General features: G+C 38.8%; 2 protein-coding genes across 5 annotated transcripts in view; both read left to right on the top strand.

Annotated features, from left to right (window-relative positions):
* The window catches only part of WDR35 (WD repeat domain 35), a 42,472-nt gene extending 19,092 nt beyond the window's left edge, over positions 1-23,380 (top strand). For both annotated transcript variants that reach the window (XM_014956914.1, XM_014956913.1), the window contains 16 exons: positions 5,567-5,711; positions 6,948-7,017; positions 8,126-8,179; positions 9,925-10,034; positions 11,567-11,777; positions 12,360-12,440; positions 12,571-12,707; positions 13,336-13,539; positions 15,432-15,578; positions 16,109-16,241; positions 17,181-17,291; positions 18,388-18,552; positions 19,574-19,714; positions 20,532-20,688; positions 21,322-21,562; positions 22,645-23,380. In XM_014956914.1, the coding sequence (XP_014812400.1) occupies positions 5,567-5,711; positions 6,948-7,017; positions 8,126-8,179; positions 9,925-10,034; positions 11,567-11,777; positions 12,360-12,440; positions 12,571-12,707; positions 13,336-13,539; positions 15,432-15,578; positions 16,109-16,241; positions 17,181-17,291; positions 18,388-18,552; positions 19,574-19,714; positions 20,532-20,688; positions 21,322-21,562; positions 22,645-22,792 (2,255 nt within the window). In that variant the 3' untranslated portion in view covers positions 22,793-23,380. The remainder of the gene's footprint in view (positions 1-5,566; positions 5,712-6,947; positions 7,018-8,125; positions 8,180-9,924; positions 10,035-11,566; positions 11,778-12,359; positions 12,441-12,570; positions 12,708-13,335; positions 13,540-15,431; positions 15,579-16,108; positions 16,242-17,180; positions 17,292-18,387; positions 18,553-19,573; positions 19,715-20,531; positions 20,689-21,321; positions 21,563-22,644) is intronic.
* A 1,231-nt stretch (positions 23,381-24,611) lies between these two features.
* TTC32 (tetratricopeptide repeat domain 32) lies at positions 24,612-26,999 on the top strand. Of its 3 annotated transcripts, none has more exons than XR_001413648.1 (4): positions 24,612-24,742; positions 24,832-24,992; positions 26,047-26,250; positions 26,309-26,524. XR_001413648.1 is itself a non-coding variant. In XM_014956727.1 (4 exons), the coding sequence occupies exons 1-3, from the start codon at positions 24,624-24,626 to the stop codon at positions 26,172-26,174; spliced, it is 408 nt and encodes a 135-aa protein (XP_014812213.1). In that variant the 5' UTR covers positions 24,612-24,623; the 3' UTR covers positions 26,175-26,196; positions 26,257-26,524. The 3 variants fall into 3 exon arrangements, 2 of the variants coding, with proteins under 2 accessions (XP_014812213.1, XP_014812214.1); XM_014956727.1 differs by having other exon boundaries at positions 26,047-26,196; positions 26,257-26,524; XM_014956728.1 differs by lacking the exons at positions 26,047-26,250; positions 26,309-26,524 and adding an exon at positions 26,825-26,999 and having other exon boundaries at positions 24,832-24,952.
* The last annotated feature ends 400 nt before the right edge of the window (positions 27,000-27,399 follow it).

The following is a 27,399-nucleotide window of genomic DNA, read 5'->3' as shown; positions in this document are numbered from 1 at the left end:
GTAGAGAGAGAAGACCTTGTAAAAGCTTAAAGGCAGAAGACTTTCTGTAAGTTCTTTTAAGATTGCAGTTAGGGCATAATTTCTAACAAAATCATTATCCTCGTATCCTTTTTATAAATGCAAAAAATCAGCTTTAAATCAGTTATCAGGGGAGCGTAACTGGGGAGTGCAATCATTACTAGTTCAAGATATAAGCTGTAGAAACATATCTCTTACTCAAGGTAATTGGAGGGGTGTTATTGACCTATGAAAAATAGGTTATCTGTCTGAAATCCTTTTTTTTCTTTGTTCCAAAACAGTTTTTCAGGCTATTCTATTTTAGAGAAGTGATAAATTGTTGCATTGAGTTCTGTCCAGAAAATAAATTGCTTAGGTAATTTTTATTTTGAACTTTTGTTTTGGACTTGTAAATGCCATCTTTCAGAATGGTTTAAAAAAACACTTAGGTTGTTACTTTATTTGATTTTCATAAATGCTTATGAAAACTGCTTTCTCATGTAGTAGGATGTTCCTCAGCAGATGAGTCGCTATCTGTGTGCTCCTGCCTATTCTTAAGTGGGTGCTCTTGACTGCCATAAGTCTAAACTATATTTTTTTTTGACTGGCTGTAATTACTGCAAATTGAACACAAATATCTTTGTTTTTTACCAGGCTGCCCTTTGTTGGAATATCAGTCACCTGCCGCTCTACTGAGCAAAAAGGTTTTGCTCTTCTTTGAGAGTTTGGTACCCTGCAGGTCTATTTGGCTTTGACCTGGTAGGAAATTGATAGGGGAGAAAAAAGGTTGCTAATCTAGGGATGTTAAGTAGCTGACAGAGCATTTGAATAATGCATCTGAGAACGTCTGTTAAGGCACAATTGAGATTGTTTCAACAAAGTGCTATTAATCTCATAATGAAAAAGTAATTGTAACACTGTGCAATCTTTGATTCACCCCCAGGAGATGCAGATCTTATGCTGTTGGGCTCTGAGCCCATTATGTCATTACCTTTTTAATGCTTGCTAACAATGGCAAAAAAGGATTAATCGGTAATTATCTGGTGAAAGGCTATCACTCCAACTTTCTGTAGACATTGATGGATGGCTACACCTTAAAGCTCTTCCTCATGTAGCTCCTTATTTTCTCCAAGGGCATTTTTCTCCCTGTGCTTCCTGTGCCTTGTTTTTAGTGTCCTTCACAATAGCTAGTGTTTGCTAGCCCATAAATTAATCTTTTCTCCGTTGTCTAGCATTATTATGTTTCATCCCACTTGGGTATAGAAATTAACCAACACAGTTTCTTCTGTTTTCACAGGCTCCCGGGCTTTCTGTCAAAGTCCTTTCATGAAAAACTAAATATAAACTACAGAAGGTTAAATATATTGTTATATAATATCTTTTTAATGGAAACACAGCAGATGGTATCTGCTAAGAAAATGTCACTCAGGCTGGATTATATCATCTTCTTACATGCACTTAGGAGCACTGACAAAGTGAAGTGTTATCTTTCAGGTGTGTCCTAACACCCAGTGAAGTGAATTCAACAGCCTGACCAATGTACAGGTGGATTAAAGGCAGAGTGCTGGAGTCCTGCCTGAGTGTCTCACCTCCACCCTGAATGCCTTAAAAAGGATGACTGAATTACATGTGAAACAGCACTTGAATTGCTGTTCCTTAAACTTGATCATTTTACAGTAAACCGTAACTGATTTTTAGTATTTCTACATGTTCTGTAAACTGTGGTCATGAGTTGTCTCATGTGCAGTTCAGTTGTCCCTGCTGCTGTCTGATGTTTTCTTCTATTTATGAGCTAATGCTTCTAGAGACATTTCAATCAAGCTCTAAAATTAGGTAGATGTTAATGATCAGAATAAGTTCTTCCCAGTTTCTCAGGAACAGCCTGTAACAAGCTTCTGTGAAAACAGCAGTTTAGTCTTGTGTCTGTCAGATCACTTCCTTTCCATCAGATTTAGGTGGGATCACTTGTTCTCTCTTGTGTTTGTGTATCCTATTTCATATACTAAAAAGTCTCAGCTTTTTCATGCGTTGAAGTAATATAGTCATGCATCAAGTTTGTTCTCCATCTACTATTTCTTAAAGAAGATTAGACATGAAATCAGGTGTTTTCTAATGGTTTTGAAGTGAGATGGAGTGAGTGTGGATGAAACAAAGACATCACACAAGGTTTTTCAAAATTCCTGGATATCTAAGAAAAAAATTTTCCCTCTTTAGGGAGGAGGAGTGAAGAAGAGAAATGAGATGAGAAAGAAGGGCCAGAGAAAACTTAAAGGGCAGTTGTTTCACAGGTTGGCATTGTTTTGGTGTTGTGATGTATTTAGTCCTTTTCAGTATTTGGTCACTGAAAAGTAAGGCACCTGTTTAAATGTTCTCCATACATATTTTCAAGGTCTGAAAATTAAGTATTAAGGCATTGATACTGAAGTTACCTATCAGCAAAATCAGTGGGAAGAGCTAGACAATCTAAGAAGTCCACATGTTTAGGCTGGAAAGCTGCCATGCAGTGGAAAAGCTGAGCAGAGCAGCGTCCAAATCTCTTGCCTCCTCCTGACTTAAGGTGCTTGCTTTTCTGTCTGCTTAATAATCGGAGCGTGATTGCTTTGAAGGGCACTGATGCCCAAGTGAGCAACACTTGCTGCTAAAATCAAGGCCACTGTATAAGGTGATAATACTTCCCTGCACTAAAGGAAACCTAAGTAGGTAAACCAGCTGCCTAGAAAGAGATTCTAGATCTTCCTCAGCCTGAAGGGATGGCAATGAGCATCTTTCCTTTCTCAGGAAAGGAAAAATCCCTTCCTTCTCTGCCCCCAGCATCAGCCCAGACTCGGAGCGGCTGGGGCATCCTTTCCTTGTGTTGAAGCTGTGCTGTTACGCAGCCAAGGAGGAGAGCATTTCAGGAGCAGAGTGTAGCCCAATGATTAAGGCTCTGAGGTGAGAAGGGGGAACAGAATCAAAATGGAATAGTTCAGTTGGAAGGGATCTGCAACCATCTAGATCCAACTGCCTGGCCACTTCAGGGCTGACCAGAAGTTAAAGCATGTTATTAAGGGCATTGTGCAAATGCCTCTTAAACACTAGCAGGCTTAGCACATCGACCACCTCTCTAGGAAGTCTGTTCAGTGTTTGACCACTCTCTTGGTAAATAAATGCTTCCTAATGTCCAGTCTAGACTTGGACAGATTATTCTCTTTGTATTTTATTTTTTTGGTGTTTGCTTGTTTAGTGACTGTCCAGTATAAAATGGTAAACCAATACTAGAAAAAAAATCCCTTACATCCTACTTTTATGTAATTGTTTAGGCTATATAGGCAATTTTGTAAAAGCATTGGTTCACACATACAGATGCTGCTCTTCCAGATGTGATTTTGAATGGATCTGATCCTGATGATTGTGTCTGTGTGTTGTGTGTCCCTCTCCCTGCAATTTCACATTTGATTTAAATCCAATCATCATTTAGCCTGCTGTTGTGAAGAAGGGAAGGCCCTGCCCTCCATGCTGGCTGCTCATTCCTGCCCTCTCCAACATCTGTGATTTTCTCTTTAATCCAACTTAAACTAATCCTTTATTTATTTAATTTTGAGCTCAGTTAAATGAATGAACTGATCCATCTTACTCTGTGGTCAAGCTACTGCTAGAGCTGATATAAAAGCAGTGGCAGGGAGATGTGTCAGGGGTTGGTATGTGGGGTGTTTTTGACAGAAACAATCAGTTTAAGTCTTAGGCATGTTCATGAAATGCCTAATTGTTTGCAGTCCTCTGGATAAAGCATAGATGTGTTGCCATCTTGTTTCTGGATCACAACAGAGCTTCTGTGAACATCCTTTTTTCCCAGATTGGGTTACTTTAAGGTGTGCACAAATGAGTAAGTTTAGGCTCTGTGGAAGCAGTAGGTCAAATAGGGAGTCAGTCACCTGGTGGGTCTGAGGAATACCCATGACTTTCAGATGTGGGCTTGGTTTAGCATTGTCTTGGAGTAAAGTGTTTAAACATTGACTAAACTGAGTCCAAATATGAGGCTAAGTACTAAAATTTTGTGATTGTAGCAAGAAAAAACCTTATTCCCTCACAAGTCAGGAAATTGTCATGTTCAGTTTTGAAAGGATAAAACCATTGACTGTTATGGCATGTACAGCTGCAAGGTGATAAAACCCCAGAGCAAATACATAGAATTTATTAAAGGTATCCTTCAGATGTATGTGACTAATTACTGAAATAAATGTGTTGTAAGTATATGAAATAGACTGAGTTGCATATAATGTAAATAATTGTGCTGCTCACATGTTAAGCGTCATCACTAAGCCTTCTTATCCAGTATTTACATTTATACTAAAAAGTATTCTAGAGCCATCGGGTAGCTTATATAATCCTCTTGGTTTCAAAGAAATAAAATCTGTTCAACCAGTCTTCCCCCATCTGTCTCTCGTAGTGCTGCTCTTTATGGCAAGCTTATAGCTCCCTCCAGAGTTCTCTTCTGTGCTAAAATACAGAAAAATTGAGATTCGCTGTAAAAGAATCAGATTTTGTGCTCACAGCATGTTATCTGTATGACTCTGATTCGCTAATGGGCTGGGCTACACAATTCTTCTGACTTTGCTTGTTTTGTCTGGTGGCATACTGATTTACTTGCAGAATTTGAAAATATTGGGGGATTTACTTAATAGGTTTCTCCATTTTTCTGTGCCTTCTAATGTGCATTCACTGGTTTTCCGAAAGATGAAACAAAGAATTGTAAAAGGAAAAAAGAACCACAATACAATAAAGACTGTATTATAAAGAATAATGTAATGGTTTGAGTGCATATATATTTTTTTTTTTCTTTGTTCACTAAACATTGACAGAAAGAATGAGATACTCAATTTATCTGCATGTTCTAAACGGGCTTAGGGCTAAAGTAAAGCAAATGCCCTGCCTTCCTACACTGTCATCTTTGGGTGCAATAAAGTAGACTAAGGGCATGCTTTGCTAAATATTTAATTTGCTGCCATGCAGATAAAGAACTGTTAGTTGGCCCAGCTGTTAACTAAGATACAAACAGCATTTCTAGGTCTCGTCTAACTCAAAACTTGTTGATTGTTTGGAAGTGGTGCTAATCAAAGAATCTCTTCTAGATCGTCATTTTTTTAATAATCTCCCTTTTATTTATATTTGATTAATCACAAAGATGTCAGATATGGAGGCATTTTATAGAGCTTGTTAAAGATTTGAGATATTTCTGAACTGGTCATTAACCTGAAAAATTGTCTATATGTATTTGATGTCTTTTGCATTAACATGTGGAAATTTGCTGAAATAACTGGGGGGAAAAAAAGTATCCATTTTAAAATCAGAACTTGTAAAGAATTTCTCAGTTCTTCTCAGCAAGGCCCCAAGGGCCCAGAGAAATTTCTTGGCAATTAGTGAAAACTGCTGCTAGATTGTGTGGTGTTAGTTTTGGGGTTTTTTTGTTTGCTGTTTGTTTTTTGCTTTTAACCTATGGAGATACGGTTTCATCCATCTAGGAAGAGCTTTACAAATTAGCAAGTGCAATACTTGCCACGCTAATTTTACTACCATTTGGGTTTCATAACAGGGCCGTTGTTTGTCACAATGACCAAAACGCATGTGATAGCAGCTTCAAAAGAAGCATTTTACATCTGGCAGTATCGTGTGGCCAAGAAGCTCACAGCAATGGAAATTAATCAGGTAGCACGGACCAGAAAAGAAGGCAGGGAAAGGTTTGTCTTCAGTTTGTCATTTTTTTTTTTTCCCTTTGCATTGGTATCATTGATAAGGGTGGTTTCTTCAGTGCCTAAAATATGAACTCCTGTCTTCTCATTTTTCTGCTCTGGTTTGTTTGTTCATCTTGCGGCCTGTAAGATTAAATACTAAAGAATATTTTTTCATAATAAATGTGTGTTTTCTACCCAAATCTGTTAGACTTTTTTGATGTTATTTCCTGTTCAGTGTCTCCATTTGCTTGCTGTGTTCTTCCCTTACAGAGCTGTCTGTCTTGATGCTTTTTTTCCCCCTCATCCCCTTTTTTCTCCTCCATACTTTTAGTGTTTAGGTACCTATATTCCCTCTGATAACTTTAGCTGTAAGGACGTAGTCTATCCAGCTAGTTCTTCTCTAAATACATTTCTGTTTGATTGTGTCTTTGACGTCTAATCCTATATGGACTTTTATCCTCTCAAACTAAACAAGCTGAAGTCAACATCATCTTGCCTCCAAAATATTTCCTTCCCAGGTGTTTATTAGTGGCATAAACTTTTCTGTCACCTCCACAAACTTGTGACTTTGTTAGGATTTTCTTTTTTGTTATGTTTTCTTCCATAGAGATGCTGTAGCATCTTTCTATAAATGTGCCATCTCCTGTCACCATATATCCATAATAATGAGTAATTATTTGTACATGGTGTAAAAACTTACATTGTTCTAGTACCTGAATGTCCTGGCCTTGGACAAGATTTTAAATTTGATAGAAATGCTGAAAAGGGAAACAGCTGTCATTCAGCATAAACTATGATTTTAAAATCTTTCCTAATGCTACTTTTTAAAGCAAAAGAGAAGTTATGGTGAAGTGTTGAATACAGCACACATAGGTTTTGTGGATATGAATATGAAGCTCTTCAGATGTATGGAGAAGAGCCTGAGGAAATATGGAAGTGCACATTTGAAAAGAGATAACTGGGGTGGCTGATGGTTTGCAGGAACTTCTTGTTTGAAAGTTTATAGATGATACGGGAATAGACCATCAGAGGCTGTGAAAGTGAAAGGAAGTACCATATGTTTCTATCAATACAAAACAGGGTTATCAAAGGGGAAAATACTGGAACATAAGAACAGGTATAGCTTTTAGTCTCTTTTCCAGTTGCAATGGTTTCTTCTTCAAGGACTGAAGATAGCTATATGCTGTCAAAAGTGATTCTTTCTTTGGACTCACTTTTTCTTCTAACTTTCCTTTTCTATAGGATTTATCATGTTGATGACACCCCTTCAGGATCTGGAGATGGACACCTGGATTACAGCAGAGCTATTGAAGTGAGTGATCATTTTAACTAGTTCATTGTGGTGTCACTGGTAGCTTGAAAGAGCAGTTAGCATTGCTTTATTTATTTTCATAGAATCATAGAATCATAGAGTTGCCCAGGCCGGAAGGGACCTCCAAAGGTCATCTAGTCCGACCTCCCCGCAGTCAGCAGGGACACCCCCAACTAGACCAGGTTGCCCAGGGCCTCGTCGAGCCTCTCCTTGAATATCTCCAGGGAAGGGCCTCAACCACCTCCCTGGGCAACCTGTTCCAGTGCTCCACCACCCTCACAGTGAAGAACCCCCTCCTAATCTCCAATCTAAATCTGTTCCCCTCCAGCTTGAAGCCATTGCCCCTCGTCCTGTCACTGCAGGCCTTTCTAAACAGGCTCTCCCCAGCCTTCATGTAGGCTCCCTTCAGGTACTGGAAGGCTGCTATTAGGTCTTTCATAGCTTTTCATTAGTAGAAGTGGCCATACTTACACTTTCTTTTCTACCTTTTGTACACAAGTGTTATTTTTCTTCCCTCTGGTTAGTGTCTTGTTACTGTGTCATTGTGTGTTACTGGAAATACACAGCAAACTGTAGGGAGCATAGAAAAAGTATCTTCTGGAGCCCAGTATGTAGACAACGGCTGCTATCTTGGTGAGCAGCAGCTCCCCTTACTTCAGTTAAGTACAAGCTTGTTGAAACTCAGGAGCTCTTGTAATGTTTTCTAATACTTTTGGCTTTTTTCTCTTTGTGTGTGTGTGCGTGCACGTGTGTGCTCGCTTCTATACTTACCAATATACCTGAAATTCATTACAGGCCTTGCAAGTCAGGGATAGTTGCCTTCTTGTGTTTTCTGTTAAATACCTGTTACTTTTGGGGTTTCTTATTTTTCTGGAGGAGGGACAGGAGAAGAAAGGAAGCTGTTAATAATATTATTGTCATGATTCCCATAACGAAGGCTACTAATATCATAAACCATGGATTTTCTGTATACTGACAAGATGTGATAGCCCCTTTTCATGTGAATACTTAGCAACATACTTGTATATTTAAATAAAACTTCTTTCTTTAGCAGGACATTCTTACTGTTGCATTAAAATTGATACTGATACCGCTTGTATACTTTCAGGGAACAAGAGATCCAATTTGTGCAATAACAGCATCAGATAAGATATTACTTGTGGTAAGTTACATTATTAAAATAACTCTTAATTGCATCTTGTGCTGTAGGCAGGAGATTCTGCCAGTACTATATTCAGAAAGGCTTTGAAATTATAACTTATACAGATGAAATATCTTTCTAGACATCTTCAAAGATAACTTTAATAGGTTCTTCCATTAACCTGGACTCTTTCTTTAGGGGGGTTAATTTACTAAGTGCTTACAATTTAAGTACAGGCTGGTTGCCTGAGTTAGTACTTACAGGCAGGGTTTGATAAAGTGCAGATCAGGACTTAATTCTGTAATGTGAGTGCTAGGAAGTCTCTTCTAGGCTGTATGTAAATGCACAAAGATTTGCAAAGTTTGTCTATTTACATATTAATGGTATAATGTATGATGATAGATAATATGCTATATACATATGAATACATTTATGGATTATATGTATGTATTATGTATTAGGTATTGTATCATGCCAAACCCTTGGTGTGGTTGTTTTTCACGATTTGAAAAGAGTGATTTAATTTAGAAGAACAAACATATGGGTGGGCTTTAAAACAAACTAACCAAGCAGAACAAAGACAGAAAATGAACACACTTTCTTCATTTCATCTACCCTCCCAAGAAAGATCTTGAGGTTTTCCTGAATTCCTACTACAGCGGGTCATGGGGAAAAACTTGAATGAAAAAAGTGTGATGGTTAGTAGATGACTGTGGGATTCTGTTTGTGCTTAAAGAATAAGAGTGAGAAAATGAAATTAAGAGGATAATTAATCTGTGATTTTGGTTAAAAGGAAGGGAATGAGAGGAAATATCTTTGAGATTAGATCTGGCTAAATGTGCTGCAGCTTGATGCATATTACAGTGGTTGGGTTTTCTAACACTTCTGACCAAATCTGCTTTTCAGTTTATAGGGTATACAGATGAGGAAAAAGTCAAAGATGAAAGGTGATTTATGCTGAGGATCTTAGGGGTGGCTTTGGGGGGAAAAAAACCAAATCAAACAACTTTGGAGTACCTTAAATTTTAATATTGACTCATTTCCAGCACAAAGGTTAAACAGTAGATGAAATAATCTGGATATATTGTTCAGTCTGCAGACACACCATGAGAAAATAGTGCCAGTGATCATTTCAGTCCAGGGATGTCAAACTGAGTTTGGGCTGTTGGCCTGATGGTGCCTTGACACGGGACATGGGTGTGTCATTCGGCAAAATAAAGATAAACCACATCAGTACTTAGATTTATTTACTGTTACTCAAGCTTTTGAATAAGCAGTGTATTTTACAGCACTTACTTTTAGAGCTAGCTCAGGTCTTCAAGTAATTGGTGAGACTTGTTAGCATGCAGATAGCACTACGTGAGCACTGCTGTATCGCTCTCAGACCTGAGCTGCTACTGTCACATGGCCAGTGAGGGACAGGGGATCTTTTCACTCTTCTCCTTTTTTGTTAAGTAGACCATGTCTGAAGGTTCATGGGGAATTTTCAGGCTGCTGAAGCTGTTCTGTGGGTTGAATGTGGACTATGGATTTTCGTTTTAATATCGCTGATTTAAGCAAATCTGTAAATTGTAGCATCTTAAGAAAGTACCTTGTTTAAATAGCAGAATTTGGAACTTCTAGGGTGATGGCATTCCCTCTCTCCACTTCTGCTCTGTCACTTACTCAAAAACTCTTTTTGTCTAGAACGACATATAAATAATCACTTTATAAAGAGATTATTGATGGAAAAATTCTCTCAATAAGCAAGCATTGCTTTTCTCTAGGGAAGAGAATCTGGCACTATTCAGAGATACAGCCTTCCTAGCGTTGGGATGGTACAGAAGTATACCCTCACCTGTCGTGCACATCAGCTGTCCTTGAATTGCAACTCCAGGTGAGTTACAGACCTGCTTCAAAGGCAGGTATCCCATTTTAAAATAAACCACGACAATTTATGAACATACTAATTCTATGATACTATAATAATTATGTACTAATTTTACTTTTAAATTAAGCTATTAATTTTAGTTGTTGTTAATGGTTGCTTAACCATTTATTTATTACTAATTAATTACACCTGGCCAGTCTTCAGATTGCTCTGAGACACTGCATTAGTGAAGCTCTCATGTTTTAAACTAGGGGGTGTGTGGGAAGTTTAAGGAAATATACACATAAAAAAAAATCTTTGTTTTGTTAGATGAACCAAACATGAACTTCCTGTGATCATGACATGAACTGGCGAAATGATGTCATAACCTGACATTTTATATCTCTAAGGCTTTTTATTTCTGTGTCCTAATGCCTGAAAACTTTGTTCATCCCGTGCTAATTTTCCATTGTTATAATCTGTAGCTGGTGGCAATTCTTCTCGCAAGACTGGTTTTCCTAAGTTTCAGCTGCTGCTTCCTACTTAACAGCTATTTTTTTTTTCAAGAGAGAGCCCAAGAGTCCTAGCAGAAAATGCAAAAATATACTGACTAAAGACTTGTAAGACAATTTTAATCACTTCAAAATAACTTTGTAATTTCAAACAAAATTCATAATGCAGTTGTAGATTGCTCACCTTTTTAGGTGTAGACCCAAAATAGATTGCTTCATTTAAAAGGCAACGTGATGTAGTCACTCACATTAATTTTTTTTTTTAATCCAAACTGTTTCCTTCCTAAATGACTTTGTGCTTGTGAAAAAGGCTCAGATCCATAACCATTTTGAAGTTAATCTTCTAAACTGCTTTTGAAATTTTAATAGGGATTATGGATGTCTAAATACTATTCAACATTTAGAAATGCTTTTAAAATGGCATTGTAGTAAATACAGGCTATTATGATTCACTGAAGATCTATGTAACAGGAAATTTTCAAATGTAACCCTTTAGACATTGTATTTTTCCCACATCTTAAAGGACTTCAAAGATTAATTTGATTATATTTAATATTGTCTGGAAAAAACCTAAAGAATACGCTTTGTAGAAATTCAAGAAATCCTGTTTTAGACATTAGCAGTCTATATCACTGCACTGTCTTTTTCATTTAAGAATCCCCTTCGTTGCCTCCTAGTAAATAATGAGGAAGAAATCTATTTGGTTGTTAGTTTTAGGCTCTGTGAAGAAAAGTGTGGCGAGGGACAGAACCTGCAATTTACTCAACTTGGTATCTGAAGTACTAAGGATCTTCAGAATGCTGGATGAAAAATGGGCGTATTTCACAATGTATGACCAGATGAAAAACTTCTATGTCTCTGGTCTCTCTCTGCTGTGCAGATAAATGAAAACCACATGCATCTTGCTGAATCTATGGACTTATACTGGTATTAGATTAGAGGGGAAATTTGGCCTGCATGTGCCAGTGTAGGGAACTAGTTCAGATTTATAACTTTGACTAGTATTATTCAGCTGTCTTATTTTTTCTTCCTTTGTTTTTTCTGTAGTCGTGTTGCTATCATAGACCTTTCAGGTGTTTTGACATTCTTTGACTTGGAGGCACGGGCAGTAGACAGTACGGGGCAGCAAGTGATAGGTGAGCAGCTGAAACTGGAGCGCAAAGACGTCTGGGATATGAAGTGGGCCAAAGATAACCCAGATTTGTTTGCAATGATGGAGAAGACAAGAATGTATGTTTTCAGAAACCTAGATCCAGAGGTAAATATTAACATGTAAACTACACATTTTGCAAATTAGCTTGTAAGTTAATGGCTCTACGCTGAATACTATTATTCTTGTGCTTACTGTTCAATTAGGCAAGTATTTATATAAATAATCTTGCTTTTGGAAATCTCAAAATCCTGTCAGTTCTAATGTGGGAGTTTCATTTAGGAACAAATTTGTAAAATGAACTATCAGTCCTGGAAAGATAAAAATGCTGTCATACTTGTCTTATATGTATAAGACATTTTCAGGAACATATTTTTTGTATGCTTTGGAAAATATAAACACAATTTTAGTAAAGATATTTGTAAAACACAGCTTAGTAGAATTGAAATATTGGCAGGTGTTGCTTTATCTCTTTCTCAGAATTTAGTTATAGAAAACATGAGGCTTTTAAATTATGTCCATGTATATGAAATTGTTAATAATGTTAAAGATTTTAGTATCTGTTTCCTGTTGGAAATGCAATTAAATCCTAGTTTGGAGAAGAAGAAAGTATCTTTATGTATACATAACAGATTTGGTCAGGATTTAATCAGACAGAATACAAGTTCATTCCTTTGTAACTTCTTTAAGGAACCTATACAAACTTCTGGATATATTTGCAACTTTGAAGATTTAGAAATCAAATCTGTTCTTCTGGATGAAATATTAAAGGTAAGGATAATTAATTTATTTTGTAGGAAAAGTTGGTGTCTCTCTTCATGATTTGAACAGTAGATACCTATGTTGGATGAAAATAAAGGTGACATGGAATAAAATGATGTTTCTTTATCCATTATGTTAGAATCCTGAACATCCTAACAAAGATTACGTCATCAATTTTGAGATTCGGTCATTACGAGACAGTCGAGCGTTGATTGAAAAAGTTGGCATTGAGGAATCTTCCCAATTCATAGAAGACAATCCACATCCCAGACTTTGGTAAAATCTCTTTATAAACCAACTTTGTTTAAATGTATGTTCTTCTTGTATTCTTTTCTTGTTCAGACAGATCTAGTATTAAAGTACAAAACCTCAAATCAAAACCAGCCAAAGCATTGTACGCTTTAAACAGAATAATTTAAGGAAGAGGAGGGAAAAAATTAACTGCTGTTGTTAAATTGGAAGTCTCTGATTTTCCAAATGTTGCAGTATGTAGGATGGAAGGCAATGCTGTGTGTGTCATGGGTACAGGCTCAGGACACCTTTTTGCTCTATGAGCCCCAAAACTCAGTGCTCCCTGCTTTTAGGGGCAAATGTAAAGGAAACTGCGTTGAGATCAGCAACACTTTACACTTAAGACAACTGCAGTGCTCCAACCCTGCCTGTTCCTTCCAGAGCAGTGTCCATTTGAACAGCTGAACAAAAGAATATTAGCAATTATTGGAATATCTTTCCCTGAGGAAGTACTGGATAGATCACAGAAGGTACCGGGGACAAATGCACCACTGAATAACAATACAATTGCAGTAACATGAATGTCATCTTTAAATAATGACTAGTTAAACGGATCCTCATTTCATTTCCTTTATAGCGGCTTTTCCATCTGTCACGTTTGTTTTTCACACAGGCGTCTCCTGGCTGAAGCTGCTCTTCAGAAGCTGGATCTGCAGACTGCTGAGCAAGCTTTTGTACGTTGCAAAGATTATCAAGGTATTAAATTTGTGAAGCGTCTAGGCAACCTGCAGAGCGAGTCAATGAAGCAAGCAGAAGTGGCAGCCTACTTCAGCAGATTTGAAGAAGCTGAAAGAATGTATCTGGATATGGACAGAAGGTAATTAATTGCATGTAGTCAACTCAGCAGCAAATAAAGTAAAAAAGGCTGGGGAAAAAAAAAAAAGGTTGCCTTAATAAGGAATGGCTGTTTTAGCACTGAAGACTCTACGAGTTTCTGGAAGGACAGAATTTTAACCATAGATAACCAATTCTATTACATATCGTGCATTCCAAACTGCTTGCAAAACCTCAGCTGCTCAAGGTAGTGCTATGTTTCATAGATGTTTTCGCAAGTATTTTGTCAGTATTTCAAGTGGGATTCCAAAAATACAAACAAACAATCTTAACTAATGTTTGATTTATGTACTGTTGCTCTGAGCTAGTAGCCAAGTACACATTCTTTCCAATTATACATACAAACAACAGAGCTTTTAATGAACTGTAATCTCTGGAGAGACAGAAAGGACTCTGGATGAAATTGTGGACTGATCAATGGAATTTTTGCTCAGGAATGAAAACAAACAAAAATAATTATAATATTACTGGGAAATATAAATTAACACTAAGTAATTAGCTAGAGCACTGCCTTTACTGAAAAAAGATAATGAGAAATAATAAGCAGCAGTTGTACGATGTAGCCTGTAGATGGTGGTCAAACATGGAGAAGCACGAATCACTTATGCACATGCAAAATTTTTAAGCTTTGATTAATAGAAGCCATTAAAAAAAGTAGGGAATGATGGAGAAAAATATATTTCTTCTTTCGTGCTGCAAGAATGAGAAACCTTCCTTTTCTCCGGTATGGAGGAGGTGGGGAAGGCAGGAGCTGGGGAGAGATGCACATTAGAGCCTGATAATGGAAAACTTTCTTGCACACAATTAATTAGCCCATGGAAGTACTGTGGTTTGGAGAGGCAGACTGCCTCATGAGCACTTCAGTCGCACCACTACACCGATTTTTAGGTATGGCACATTCCTTTCTACATGGCTGAAAAGGAATTTGGCCGTTATAGGGTTGCAAAAGTCAGAGACTTTTTTTTTATTATTATAACTGGTTTCTTCAACAGTAGAGCATCTTATTCTTTAGCTACAAGAATGTGGGAATTCTGTATTAACCTTCTGTGCCTCCTTACCACTAGAAGTATCTTGATAAGGACCTACCGTAAATCAGGCTGAAATAAATCTATTTTTCAAATACAGTTTTGAATTCTTAGATAGATACTTTTATTTAGCTGACTGCACTGACTTTCTGTTGCCTTCTTTAACTCACTTGTTAGTTTAGGGCATTTTTAAAAGAAGTATATTTATCTCTACCATTTATTTTCTACGCACCTGCAGAATTATTTCTATATGAAGTAATGTAGAATTATCCTATATGGTGGAAAAAACATGCCAGACAGACAAATGGTGGGTCATATGTATGCATGAATGATAAAAAGGAAGATTGTTGCTGAGTCCTTTCACCTCCATCCAAAGTCATCTTGAGCCTGAAAGAGAAGTTTCTGAAATCTGTTTTATTACATCTCAGCTTTTGCTTCTGTGATTCATATTTCTTGCTGCTTGGCCTTTCCCCTCATCTCCCTTCTGCTTTTAGCCTTTTGCAGCTGCTGCCATCTATTGTTGCAGTCAGCAGTGTAAGATAAAGAATAGTGCACAGAATAAGAGGAAACCTGAAGGAGACACAGACCAAGTGTCTCACCAGCAGTTTATTTAACTCCTCACACAGAAGTATTGTTAATAGGGAAGTGCATATCTATGGTATAACCTATGAGCTCTCTGAGCAGTTGCTTTTCTGAAATACTGTTTATATTGTAAACAAGCTATCTGGGATCATTGTGATACCTACGTTGCAGGTGATGGACATGAAAATACTTTAGATACTTTTCACAAGATTTTTGTTAGCTATTTTACTGTCTTTGAGTTTTTCCTGCTGTTTTCTCTTTATATTAGAGATCTTGCCATTGGGCTAAGGATAAAACTGGGTGATTGGTTTCGAGTATTGCAACTATTGAAAACTGGCTCAGGTGATTCAGATGATGCACTTCTTGAACAAGCCCACAATGCTATTGGAGATTATTTTGCAGACCGTCAGAAATGGTAGGTAAATGACCTAGTAAGAAGGAAATTACAAAGGAAATGATAGAACTGATGCCAAGACTTAATTTATGAGGAGGGACAGACATCAGGAAACTCAGGATGCAATACATGGAATAATTTAAATATTTTTTGTTTTAAATATTGTTTTAAATATTTTGTGTTTTAAAATACGGAAGCACAACAGTGAAGCCCTTTTCTGAAAGTTTATTGTAAGTTGTTTTCCATTGTTAGCCATGATCTGTGCAGTTGTGGGAATACAGTTTTCAGATTCCTTGACTTCCTTACCTTATGCTAGTCAGACAATCCGTTTTGCTTCTACTTCAGTATAATGATCTCTGAAAACGTAAGCTTCTAGAAATGCAGTTTAGAAGAACAGTGACATTTTAGCTACAAAAGCTCTCTCAAGCAAAGTTACCTATTTAAAAGAATGTCATTTTAAATTTACAAATGTAAAAGGCTTACACAATGAGAAGCTTCACTTGTGTTTATATATCAGAAGCCACCATGTATTTGGTTTTTTTTCTTACTAGGTTAAATGCTGTACAGTATTATGTACAAGGACGAAACCAGGAACGTTTAGCTGAATGTTACTACATGCTAGAGGACTACCAAGGGCTGGAGAATCTCGCTAACTCACTTCCAGAGAATCATAAATTGCTCCCTGTAAGCAGAAAGCACCTTTTTTTTTTTTTTTTCATTGTCTTATACTTAACTATTTATTTAAAATTTCCCATCTTGGGAAGCTTAAAAAAGAACGAGAGAAAGAATGTAGTATATGACCTACTCACCTATGTGTGCTTTGTTCTTCATCTCCAGTATTACTGTTGTTTTCATATTCCATCATTCTTCCTTTCCCATAATAATCAGGTTCCCCAGAAAGACCTCATTATTGGTCATGCTTTATGGCTAAGTCATAATTCACTGCCTCCCTCCCCACATTGTGGCCTTTCTCTCTAAAATAGCTGTGCTTCACTGTCCAGTCCCTTCTCGTGGCTAGACAGTGAGTTTAGTTTTCATTTTGTTATCTAGTCTACACTGGGGGATTTTTTTGTCCCAAATTCACCCTGGTTACTATCCCTACATGGTAGCTCTGGTGGGAATGGTAGTGTGTGATGAAAACTGAAGATACTCTGCTGAATGGAGGGTAGGTATAGCCTGAAATGACCTACTGAGTAATAGCTAATTAAAAACAATGAGAGGATTAATCCGAAATGCTTAAAAAAAAGCAAAACAAGCTCATTTAATGCCATTTTCAGTTGCTGAGCAAAGCAAGGCATGGCACTTTCTTTTTAACCTCTTTCTAATAGTGAAGTTTCATGAAATACTCTAACTAGTAAGAACACAATCCTTCTGGTATGATTTGATTTAAAAGAAAATTTTTAAAATAGCTTTTTAAAAATGAATTTAGCAGCAGTGTGTGAAAGCAGCACACTGTTCTAAAGAGCTACAGCGGTGCGTGTTGCCTTCAGTGGATCCATGAAGCAAACGACCCCTTCCCCGCAACTTCTTGGAATTAAATTAAGCAAGAATATAACAGTATTGCAGTTGGTACAAAAAATACTAAAAATTGTGAATTTAACATGGTGCTGATGCTTTTTGCAGGATATAGCTTATATGTTTGTAAGAGTGGGGATGTGTGAGCAAGCTGTGGCAGCCTTTCTGAAATGCAATCGGCCAAAGGACGCGGTAGATACCTGTGTACATCTCAACCAGGTAAAACAGCAGCAGATAATCTGCTTTACCAACACCAATTTAGCAGTGAGATTTCTGTACTAATGCCCAGTTGAATACAAGTCCTTGTTAAGTCTCTGATTTGTCATGATTTCTGGAAAATTCATACTTCAGTGCTTAAGCAGTTATCTGAAATGAGGTTTAGACCATTGAAGGGACAAAGCTATATGCAGCAGTGCTACTTCTGCGTGCGTGTGCGTGGTAAGTGTGCTCAGCACACAGACACTTGTGGCCTTTGTAAAGCCGTGCTGTGCTGCCTCCTGGTGGGATGGGAGGAATTCTGGAGAGCTTCTGGCTGCTCATTTTCCACATTCCCCCTCCTTCCTTGTACAGATGCAACCTATTTGTGGCTGCGTTAGGATGTAGCTGGAACAGAACTGATCTGAAAAATGGACTGTATGTTTACAGCTAGAGCTGTTCCCCAGTATGACTCACCTGTTCACACAATAAGACAGAAACTGAGGGTGGCTATAAAGAACTTGATGTATGGGAACTGCAGGACTTGCTAGTGCTGTCTTTATATGAATTTCCTAATTTATGGATCTGAAGGGCTATTTGGTATGAGATACAGCTAAGTTTCTCGGTCCTGCCAAACTTTTGATTTAGGGCAAACACAGTAATTGAACTGTTGAAGATCAGAAAAAGTCACAGACAAAATGGGGTGTATAGAAGGGTAAGTAAAGCGTTTGTGCCTTCAGCTTACGGGCTGAAGTCCTCTTTTAGACATGGTTTAGAGAGTCTGGGTTTTAGAAACATCAGAAGTACTGAAATCCACATGTCCAGCTATGAGCAGCAATGAAATGATTCTTGCAAAACTCTTACCAAAGCAGAAGCAACTGCTTTGTATGTGGTTTTAGACAGAGGTCCAGCATTTGTTGGGCTGGCCTGAGGATCACACGTTTGGCACTGATGTTAGCATTTGTATTCTCTTGCTTTTTACTTTAATTTTATAGTAGCCTGGTTCTAAATGGTGCTGAAGTACTGCACACAAATGTTGCAGACTATTTGTGAATAACCAGCTTGTTCTGAGAATGTATTTGAAAAAATGAGGTTGGTAATTGTCTGCTTTCATTTCTAGTGGAATAAAGCTGTGGAGCTGGCTAAAGATCACAATATGAAAGAGATTGGCTCCTTGTTAGCCAGATATGCAAGTCATTTACTGGAAAAGAATAAAATCCTTGATGCTATAGAACTGTATCGTAAAGCCAATTACTTCTTTGAAGCTGCTAAGCTCATGTTCAAGGTATTCTAAGTTTTATTTTTATGTCAAATAACTGGGGTTTTGGACTAGCTCTTATTAATTCCATGCTACTTTTATTTTCCTGGGGTTATTTTAGTGTTAAAAATGTCCAGGCAATAAGAAGATGTCATTCTAAAGGATACTGCAAAGACTAATGCAGCTCCTAAGTTCAGGTATCTCTGAAATAGTTACCCTGAATGTCCTCTGTAGCAAGTGGAGAGGAAACGCGCAGGGCACAAGCCATCAGACTTATTTTGAGACTTTCTCTCCAGAATGAGCTGAACTGCACCTTAGAAGAGGCCCTGTTGCCCAGCATTGCCTAGTACAGGAGTATGGCAGGCCAGCCTGGGTGCGACATCCACGTTATTTCATGTGTTGTGTGGATTAGTTTTATCTCCTTTATTTTTTTTAAATAGCAATGTCATTAACTAGAAGTTAAATTCTGGTATTTCTTCAGTTGGTACGTTCAATTAGAAACTGCTGTGGTGTGCTTTTAAGATAAAGATGTTGCTTAGATTTGGTTTGGCTGCAGAGATTTCTGTACATAGCTTAAAAAGTCTGTAAGAGTGATATGTAATTTTTACAGCAAATATTTATAGAAATATATATATATACACATATATATGTTATTTTCAAAAGCCATTCTTTTCTGGGAAAACCACCAGACCTTATTGAAAGCTATGTATTGCTTAAACTTCAGTGTTTAAAAATTGCTATTTTTTTAGTTTATTTTTATATTAAGTCAATAGACTTATAGATGGTTACACTGATTTATCCCTCCCAAGATTCTGGCTTTATATACTTGTTAGCTAAATAAATATAGAATAATGTGCATTCTTCACTTCGACGTTTTCATTTATAGTTCTGTTTGCAGTCTAAATTATTACATTCAAATGCAGAATCGCTTTTTGGCATGATTTCCTAGGTTTGTACAAGTGTGCAATTGTCCAAGAAAATGAAGCAACCCTTCTAATATATTTGTTTAAAAAAATCTACATTAAATTCCTTGATTTTGTTTTTTAAGATTGCAGATGAAGAGGCGAAGAAAAGGACAAAGCCTTTGCGAGTTAAAAAGCTTTATGTATTATCAGCCTTACTTATAGAACAGTGCCATGAACAAATGCAAAATGCACAAAGGGGAAAAGTTAAAGGAAAAAGTTCAGAGGTAGAGTAGTTTGCTCTTTCTTTTTTTTATTTTTATTCTTTTTCTTTCTGAATTCTGGTACATGCTACTTCATTAGAATAAACAAAGCTATCTTCATGTGAGGCTATTATGTTTTGTTAGTAATGCTTTTTCCTGCTAGAAACAAACCTTTCCTTAAAACAAGTCTTCCAGGAAAACATATTGTTTAAAACATTATTTTAAAACATTTAAATCACATGTATTAACATATATTTTGCTTCCTAAGTTTAATATGTTTTTCCTAATGTTTTCACTATAACAATGAAAATCATACAAAGAAACTCCAGACTTTTTTTTCCCTGTGAGGCTCTCATTTTCCTGTCATTTAGGAGTAAGTACCAATCCCAAAGAGAGATCTGTGCTTAGATTAGGTTATGTTGGCTATAATTTAGCAGAGCGATGGCTCCAGATATGGGGGAAGCAAATAGAAGAATTTTTTTTTTTTTTCAGCTGACACTTTCATCTTCATATGCACAAATGAAATAGTTTAAACAAAGTTTTAAGAGGTCTGGTGTTGAAATGCAATATTAATCCAAGCTATGAACCAGTCTGCAGATGTGCACAGAATATATTTGTACACATGTATATGATATTTACTTTTGAAAATCTGCACCACATGTTCTGCCTATGCACTGTATAAAATATCTAACAATGTTCACTTTAGGTCCATGTATTTATATTTTCCCTAGTTAACACAGTAGTATAATCACCAACTACAGAAAAGTTCTTTTCGTAAAATCCCATTTCCTGATGTATCTGTTTTATATAAAAATTGCTTGTGATACTGCTTTGTTTTCAGACTGCTTCAGCTTTGGCTGGTTTGCTAGAAGAAGATGTTCTTTCTTCAACTAATCGCTTTGCAGACAATGCTTGGCGAGGAGCTGAGGCTTACCATTTTTTCATACTTGCACAAAGACAGCTCTATAAAGGTTCTGTAGATGCAGCACTTAAAACAGGTAGGATTTCATTTTTAACTCTGTAAAGAAACTGTTCTAATTTTACAGACCTGCACAGCACATAATTTCACTTACAGTTGGCACATTTCTTCTATTCTTGCTTGATCCATGAGATTTAAAACAAAACCACGTAATGAGTTGAGTATGGCTGCAGTTAAGATACCTGGAAAATATTTTCTCGGAGACAATGGAACTTACCAAATATTACCTGGTTAAATTGGACAATCTGTAGATGTGCTGTTGATTGTTTTCTTTCTTTAGCATGCCTGAATTCCTGTCAGACCTCCCTGAAGAGCTTAATAAAAAATTTGTGGGAGTTAGAGAAGCTAATAGCGCCCTATACTTTGTCCAAGTGATGAAGGTCCATTTCAAATACTTCTAACATGTTTTTTTAAAAAAAAGTCTCAAAAAGACACTTTGATTTCTCAGTCAGATCCCTTTATTTTTATTATTTATTAAAAAGGGTTGCAGAGTCATGTCAATGAAAAGACATTGGTTGGCTCATTGTGTCCAACTTGTAAGATTAAATATTGTCTACTAGTAGCAAATGTTTCATACAGATGCTTGCACTTCTCAGAAGACATGTAATAATTTCCCTGTTGTTTTTTTGTTTTTTCTTTTTTCATTTCTTAGCTCTTCATTTGCGAGATTATGAAGACATTATCCCTGCAGTTGAAATCTATTCCCTTCTGGCACTCTGTGCATGTGCAAACAGAGCATTTGATATTTGTTCAAAAGCCTTTGTTAAACTAGAATCCCTGGAAACTCTTAAACCAGAGCAGAGGCAACAGTATGAAGAGCTTGCTCTAGAGATATTCACGAGACATTGTCCCAAGTATAACATAAAATCTGATCTGGATGACGTTCTCGAGAGGTGGGTTTATATGATACTGTAATAATACACCAATTTTTTTTCCTGCTATTGTCTGTATTTTGGATTTTGGCAGGATTTGTGTCACCAAGTTAATTAGGTGCTTTGCTGCTTAAAGCAAGTTTTGAGCAAGAGTGATGCAGGTGTTGTACAGTTTGTAGAAAGTGTAATACAACACTATTTTATTTGGGAACATAGAGTCTGACTGTATTTGAGGAAATGGGCATAAAGATACAACTTCCACCTCATTTTGAAATGCATGTGGACAGAGCAGAGGAATTTTAGGGCCTTTGATAAGGTGTCACGTACCATTAAAGTAACGTTCCTGTTGGTATCACTGTTGTGGTGTGATGCAAATGTCAACTAGTGAATGTTTAATCACTATTAAACAGTAAGTATCTAGTGTTTTGTGTTACCTACATCTGTGTGGTGTGAGAAGATGAATATGTTAAGTGAAAGAATTAGAATATGAAGGGCACGCTCAAGGGGCAAGTCCTTGGAGCAGCTGTACCCCAGTGGTGGCTTTGACACATTTCCTGCTAACGGCGTGGAATTTGTGAGTAGGGACATTGATTGTGAATCAGTTCTCTTTTTACTGAATAGGATTTGAAGCTGCCTTTATTTTACTGTGCAGATGTAGTGAATCTCACTAGTGGCTTTCGTGTTGACGCTTCAGAGCATTAAATGTAATAGTAGTGCAGGTGTCTAATTGGACCTTACCTTCATATGGCCTTCACTGCTGCTTTTCACTTAATCTTTTGGATCTGCTGGTGCTTATTTGTTGACTGTGTGGCTTTTGGGGTGTGCATTCTCTTGTGTGGAGATTTACATACTTGGCTATGTCAACAGTGAAGTAATACATGATTTAGTAACTTCTAATAAAGAAGTGTCACACACATGAACAGAGAAGCTGCATTTTACAGATGAGCATCTCAAGTTTAGAGACTAGCTGTAGGCACGCAATTAAGATTTTATGCCGTTTTGCAAATTTCTACAAAACAAGTCTTTGTTGCTATTTTAAAACCATGTTTTTATTCTTTCAGCTTTATTTACTCTTTTTTTTTTTTTTTTTTTTTTTTAAATAGTGAAGATGGGAAGCTTCCTGTGTGTGTTGCAACAGGGGAACCTATCCTGGAGTATCGATTCTGGATGTGCAGCGTATGTAAGCACTGCATGAAAGCCAAAGAAGCAAGTAATTATAACTTCTGTCCTCTGTGCCACAGTGCAGCATAGCAGGGGAGAGTCCTTTATCCTCCTGTTACGTCTTCTAGAAATACTGTCTAAAATGTTATCCATGTACTATATTTTAAAATAAACTCGGGTACTGTATTGTAACAGATAGTGCCACTGTCAGAGAAACGTTTTTAAAAACTCACCCCACAACTCACTAGAGAAACCTCGACTGGTTCATTTATGTGAAGAAAGGACTGTGTTAATGGACTCCGATTTTTTTTCCACAAAGTTTTAAGGTAAAAGAATTATTTTCTAACTGTAAATTGAGCCTAGTTTCCAAACCATGCAAATTGAATGTGGGTTCATCTTAATACATTTTAGTCTGAGCAAGCTCCATTTTTTTTGTTTTTTTTTTTTCTTTTGTAATTCCATAGGAAATCATTGGCTTTTCTCAAAATTCACTGGTTTTGGAAGGAATTAATTCCCAAATTGAAATAATGCCACAGTAGTTGTGATGATATTGTTGTACAGGCTTTTCTACTACCATGTTACTGGAGGGAAGGTACCAACTCAGGCAGACATCAGTGTCATTTCCTTTTGCTGCGTATATTTAAACCCAGGGTGGCAATAAAGGCCTTGCCAACTTCAGCAGTGAGTGCTGTTTCTCTGCATCTGGGGCCATGAGCTTTGGCCACTTCTTCAGCCGGTCCAGGAAACCTCCAGGAACCTTCAAACTGGCATCTGCTAACGAGCTACTTCGCTTAAGTAGCTCAAAACCAGCAGCTGCCATCTGTGGAGTAGATTTCCACCGCTGGAATTTCCGTCACCGTTGTTAGAGGTGGAGGTTTAAGGACGCTGTTTTACCTCGCTGTTGTGTTTCATGGCTGGATGTGTGCCTCTGCTCCTGCTCCACGCCCAGATGTCATCCTTGACGTCTGCGCTCCTCACCAAGAGCATGAGGCCTCTTCTGCGCCATCTTTCAGGGCAAGTAATGCCTTGTGCCCAATCAAGGCCTGGTAAGAAGAGACACCATTTTGTAGAGAAAATGTTAAATACTAATTACTTTTTTTTAATTTTTTTTATTTCTCCTGTTATTTGAGCTGCTTTTGCCTTCATAGAAGGTGGTGCTAGTGACATCATATCCAAGCTATCATGGAATTGCTGGAGTTGGAAGGTACCTTCTAGAGATCATCTAGTCCAACTCCCCTGCTAAGCAGGGTTGCCCAGAGCACATCACTCAGGACTGCATCCAGGCGGGTCTTGAAGATCTCCAGAGAAGGGGACTCCACGGCCTCCCTGGGCAGCCTGTTCCAGGGCTCTGGCACCTTCACCAGAAAGAAGTTCTTCCTCATTTCAGTGGAACTTCCCATGTTCCAGCTTGTGCCCGTTGCCCCTCGTCCTGTCACTGGGAACCACTGAAAAGAGTCTGAATCCATCCTCCTTCAACCCACCCTTTAGATACTTATAAGCATTAATATCCTCAGCCCTCTCTTCTCCAGGCTAAAGAGCCCCAGCTCTTTGAGCCTCTCCTCATAAGGGAGGTGCTCCAATCCCTTAATCATCTTGGTTGTCCTACGCTGGACTCTCTCCAGCAGTTCCCTGTCTCTCTTGAGCTGGGGAGCCCAGAACTGGAGGCAGGATTCCAGTTGTGGCCTCACCAGTGCAGAGCAGAGGGGGAGAATGGCCTCCCTCCCCCCGCTGCCCACACTTCTCCCTCTGCAGCCCAGGATCCCATTGGCCCTTTTGGCGACAAGGGCCCATTGCTGGCCCATGGAGAGTCGAGTAGCCACCAGGACCAGCGAGACCCTCGGGTCCGAGGAAAAGCGCCCGTGACGTAACGCCGCGCCCGGCCCGCCCTGACGTCACTGCCGGCGCGGCCGCGGCCGCCGCCATGTCGGGGGAGGCGGCGGAGCTGCTGGCGGCGGCGCAGGCGCATCTGTCGGCGCGGCGGCTGTCGGCGGCGGAGGAGCTCTACAGCCGCTTCATCGACCGCGGCCCCGCCGCCGCCGGGTACGTGCCGGGGGGCGGGAGCGGGCTAACGGCTCCTAACGGCCGCTCGAGCCCTAACGGCCCGCTCTCTCCTCTCTTCCCCCGCCCAGCGCCGGCCGCGACCTCGCCACGGCCCTCAACAACCGGGGCCAGATCAAGTACTTTCGGGTGGAGTTCGCCGCCGCCATGGAGGACTACACGGCCGCCATCCAGTGCCAGCCCGCCTTCGAGGTGCCCTACTACAACCGGGGCCTGGTGCTCTACCGCCTGGGTACGGGCCGCGCCGTCGGTCACGCCAGCGCCGCCTGACCCGGGGCAGGGTGACCCGGGCCCGCTGTCTGCGAGCCAAGCGGCGGGCCTTGACCCACCCCCGTCGGCCCCAGCACGGCTGCTATCCAACCCCCTCGGGGCGGCCGCAGGGCAGGGAGCGCTCCCGGGGCCACCCGGCAGCCGAGAGCCTGGATTTATCCCAGGATTCACCCGGGGCTGCAGAGAAATCCCCTCCCGTTTACAGATGGAGGGAGCTGCCTGGCTCCGGTGGGGAAAGTCATCACACACACAGGAGGCAGAAATAAATGGTGCAGAGATTTTTCTCAAGCGATCACAGGACGTTTCAGCTCCGAGTCCGTGTATGCAGTTAGATACCCTTATTTGCAGATGTGCTGCTGGCTCATCTGAAACGATGCTCTCTAGGGAAAAATAGGGGGTTTCAATTCAGGAAAAATTTGCATTAGGGGTAAAACTAGCCAATTCTGAGCTTTGCTATTAAAGTAAAGTATCTCTTAAGCCGGTGCAGCCATAGTGAGCACAGGCTCCTGCAGTGGGCTGTGGGTCACCTGTCTCTGGGGAATTTGCTGCCCAACTTTTGAATATGCCATAAGATGATGATACCCCTGATGCTTTTCTTAGAACTTGCCCATTGCAAAATAAAGACCCAGAAGGGACCAGAGAGAGCACAGAGAGAATGGAGCTGGACCAAGGGCATGGGCTGGGAAGCAGTCTGCTTCCTAGTTTGTCTTCCAGGTTTAAGGCAGCCTGGCTGTTAGCTGCCTGAGTGTGGGCCTTTTGGCTCCTTCCCTTGGAATAAGCTTCCTGAATGCCTTAAGCCCATTTTAGGTTCAAAAATAGGCATTTGGGTTCTTGCTCTGAAGGCCTTTGACTCCCACTTGGGCCCCTGGAGAATCCAAATGTAGTGGGTCCAGTAAGTGCAGCTGCTACTTTTTGGTAGTGAAAATAGTAGGAATCATTCAGTCATTCTTTAGTTGTGGTTTGTGAGTTTGAGCAGTTACAGAAAAATAATGCTGCTTTTTTTTTTTTTGGGACAGGATGCTTTGATGAGGCCATGAAAGATTTCAGGAAGGTACTAGAGTTAAACCCCCAGTTTGAAGATGCTGCATTGAGTCTAAAACAGGCTATTCTTGATAAAGAAGAAAAACAAAAGCGGGGTTATTGAAAATGCAGCTAGTGGTGTGAAAATGTACTTCTGTGATTTTTGTCATTAATGGATGAAACACAAAATCATTTACATCGTGAAAATGTACTTCTGTGATTTTTGTCATTGATGGATGAAACAAAATCATTTACATTTGTTCTGACCTACTGAAGAAACCTCATTCTTGGATAAATAAGATAAAAGTGGATTATGATTGCAAAATAAACTATTTTTGAATACTGTAAGTGTTGAGGAAAAGTGAGACACTTGTACAGATTTTGTACAGAAGTACTTCATTAAGGGGTTGGAAGATCAGTAACAGCTAATGAAATCTAGTTCTTTTATTAAAACTTTCTGTGCTATTTCACATTGTTTTAGATCAGTAACAGCTAATGAAATCTAGTTCTCTTATTAAAACTGTTTCTGTGCTATTTCACATTGTTTGAAACACTTTCATGGGGAAGAAAAATCAAACTGTGTAAACCATTTAAATACTTAAGATTGGACCTTGTGAGAAGTACAGTCGTTTAATAGTGATAGTGTTTGTCCACATTTAAATGTAAAATGGATTTAAGCTAAAAGTGCAATTGTTAATTATAAGGTGATTTTTTACTTCAGAGTGGTTCTGTATTAAGAAGCACTTAACCAGTGAGATCATCTGTACTTTGCAGGATGAACGTGATATAAGAATTCAGTCCTTCCTATATTCATTCGCTCCTGGAGATAGCTTTGCATTACGTGAGAAGGTAGGAACAGAGCATACCTATTTTTTGTAATCCCATTGTAAAAGTATTGAACAGATGAATAATTGAGTGAATAAAAACGAACATGGATTTTTTTTATTTATTTCATGATTGTCTGTAAATTGCTTATGGTAGAGAATGTAGTTGGGCTGTTCCCAGCAGGACTTGGGGCTTTCTCCTTTTGATTGAAAAGGTCAGTTGCTTGAAAAATACAACGTGAAATGCGATTGAGTTGGCTGTGAGCACCCAGGCAGCTTCGCTCCTCACGTGGTAGGAGGGACCATTGCTAAAACTGCAGGTTGTCAATAAGAAACAGCCTTGCGTGTTCAGAGTAATACAGGTTGTAATAAAACAGATACTCTTCGATTGTCCACATGAGCATTAGGGATTTTTACAAAATATATTATGCTAATGGCAGTTCTGCTTGTTGCCTTGAGTTTCTCCCTGGATGATCCCGGAGCCGGCACAAGAGCAGGGCTTATTTTGGGGTTAGTCACGAGAAC

The sequence above is a fragment of the Calidris pugnax genome, unplaced genomic scaffold, assembly GCF_001431845.1.
Source record: "Calidris pugnax isolate Ruff unplaced genomic scaffold, ASM143184v1 scaffold171, whole genome shotgun sequence".
Classification (NCBI taxonomy): domain Eukaryota; kingdom Metazoa; phylum Chordata; class Aves; order Charadriiformes; family Scolopacidae; genus Calidris; species Calidris pugnax.
Note: the sequence above shows the minus strand (reverse complement) of the source record. Positions and strands in the feature narration are given on the sequence as shown.

Bases quoted from the DNA above. Each gene is read 5' to 3' on its own strand.
- TTC32 (XM_014956727.1), top strand. From the start codon at position 24,624: ATGTCGGGGGAGGCGGCGGAGCTGCTGGCGGCGGCGCAGGCGCATCTG. The intron at 24,743-24,831 runs GTACGTGCCGGG...TCCCCCGCCCAG, and splicing joins CGCGGCCCCGCCGCCGCCGG to CGCCGGCCGCGACCTCGCCA. The intron at 24,993-26,046 runs GTACGGGCCGCG...TTTTTGGGACAG, and splicing joins CCTGGTGCTCTACCGCCTGG to GATGCTTTGATGAGGCCATG.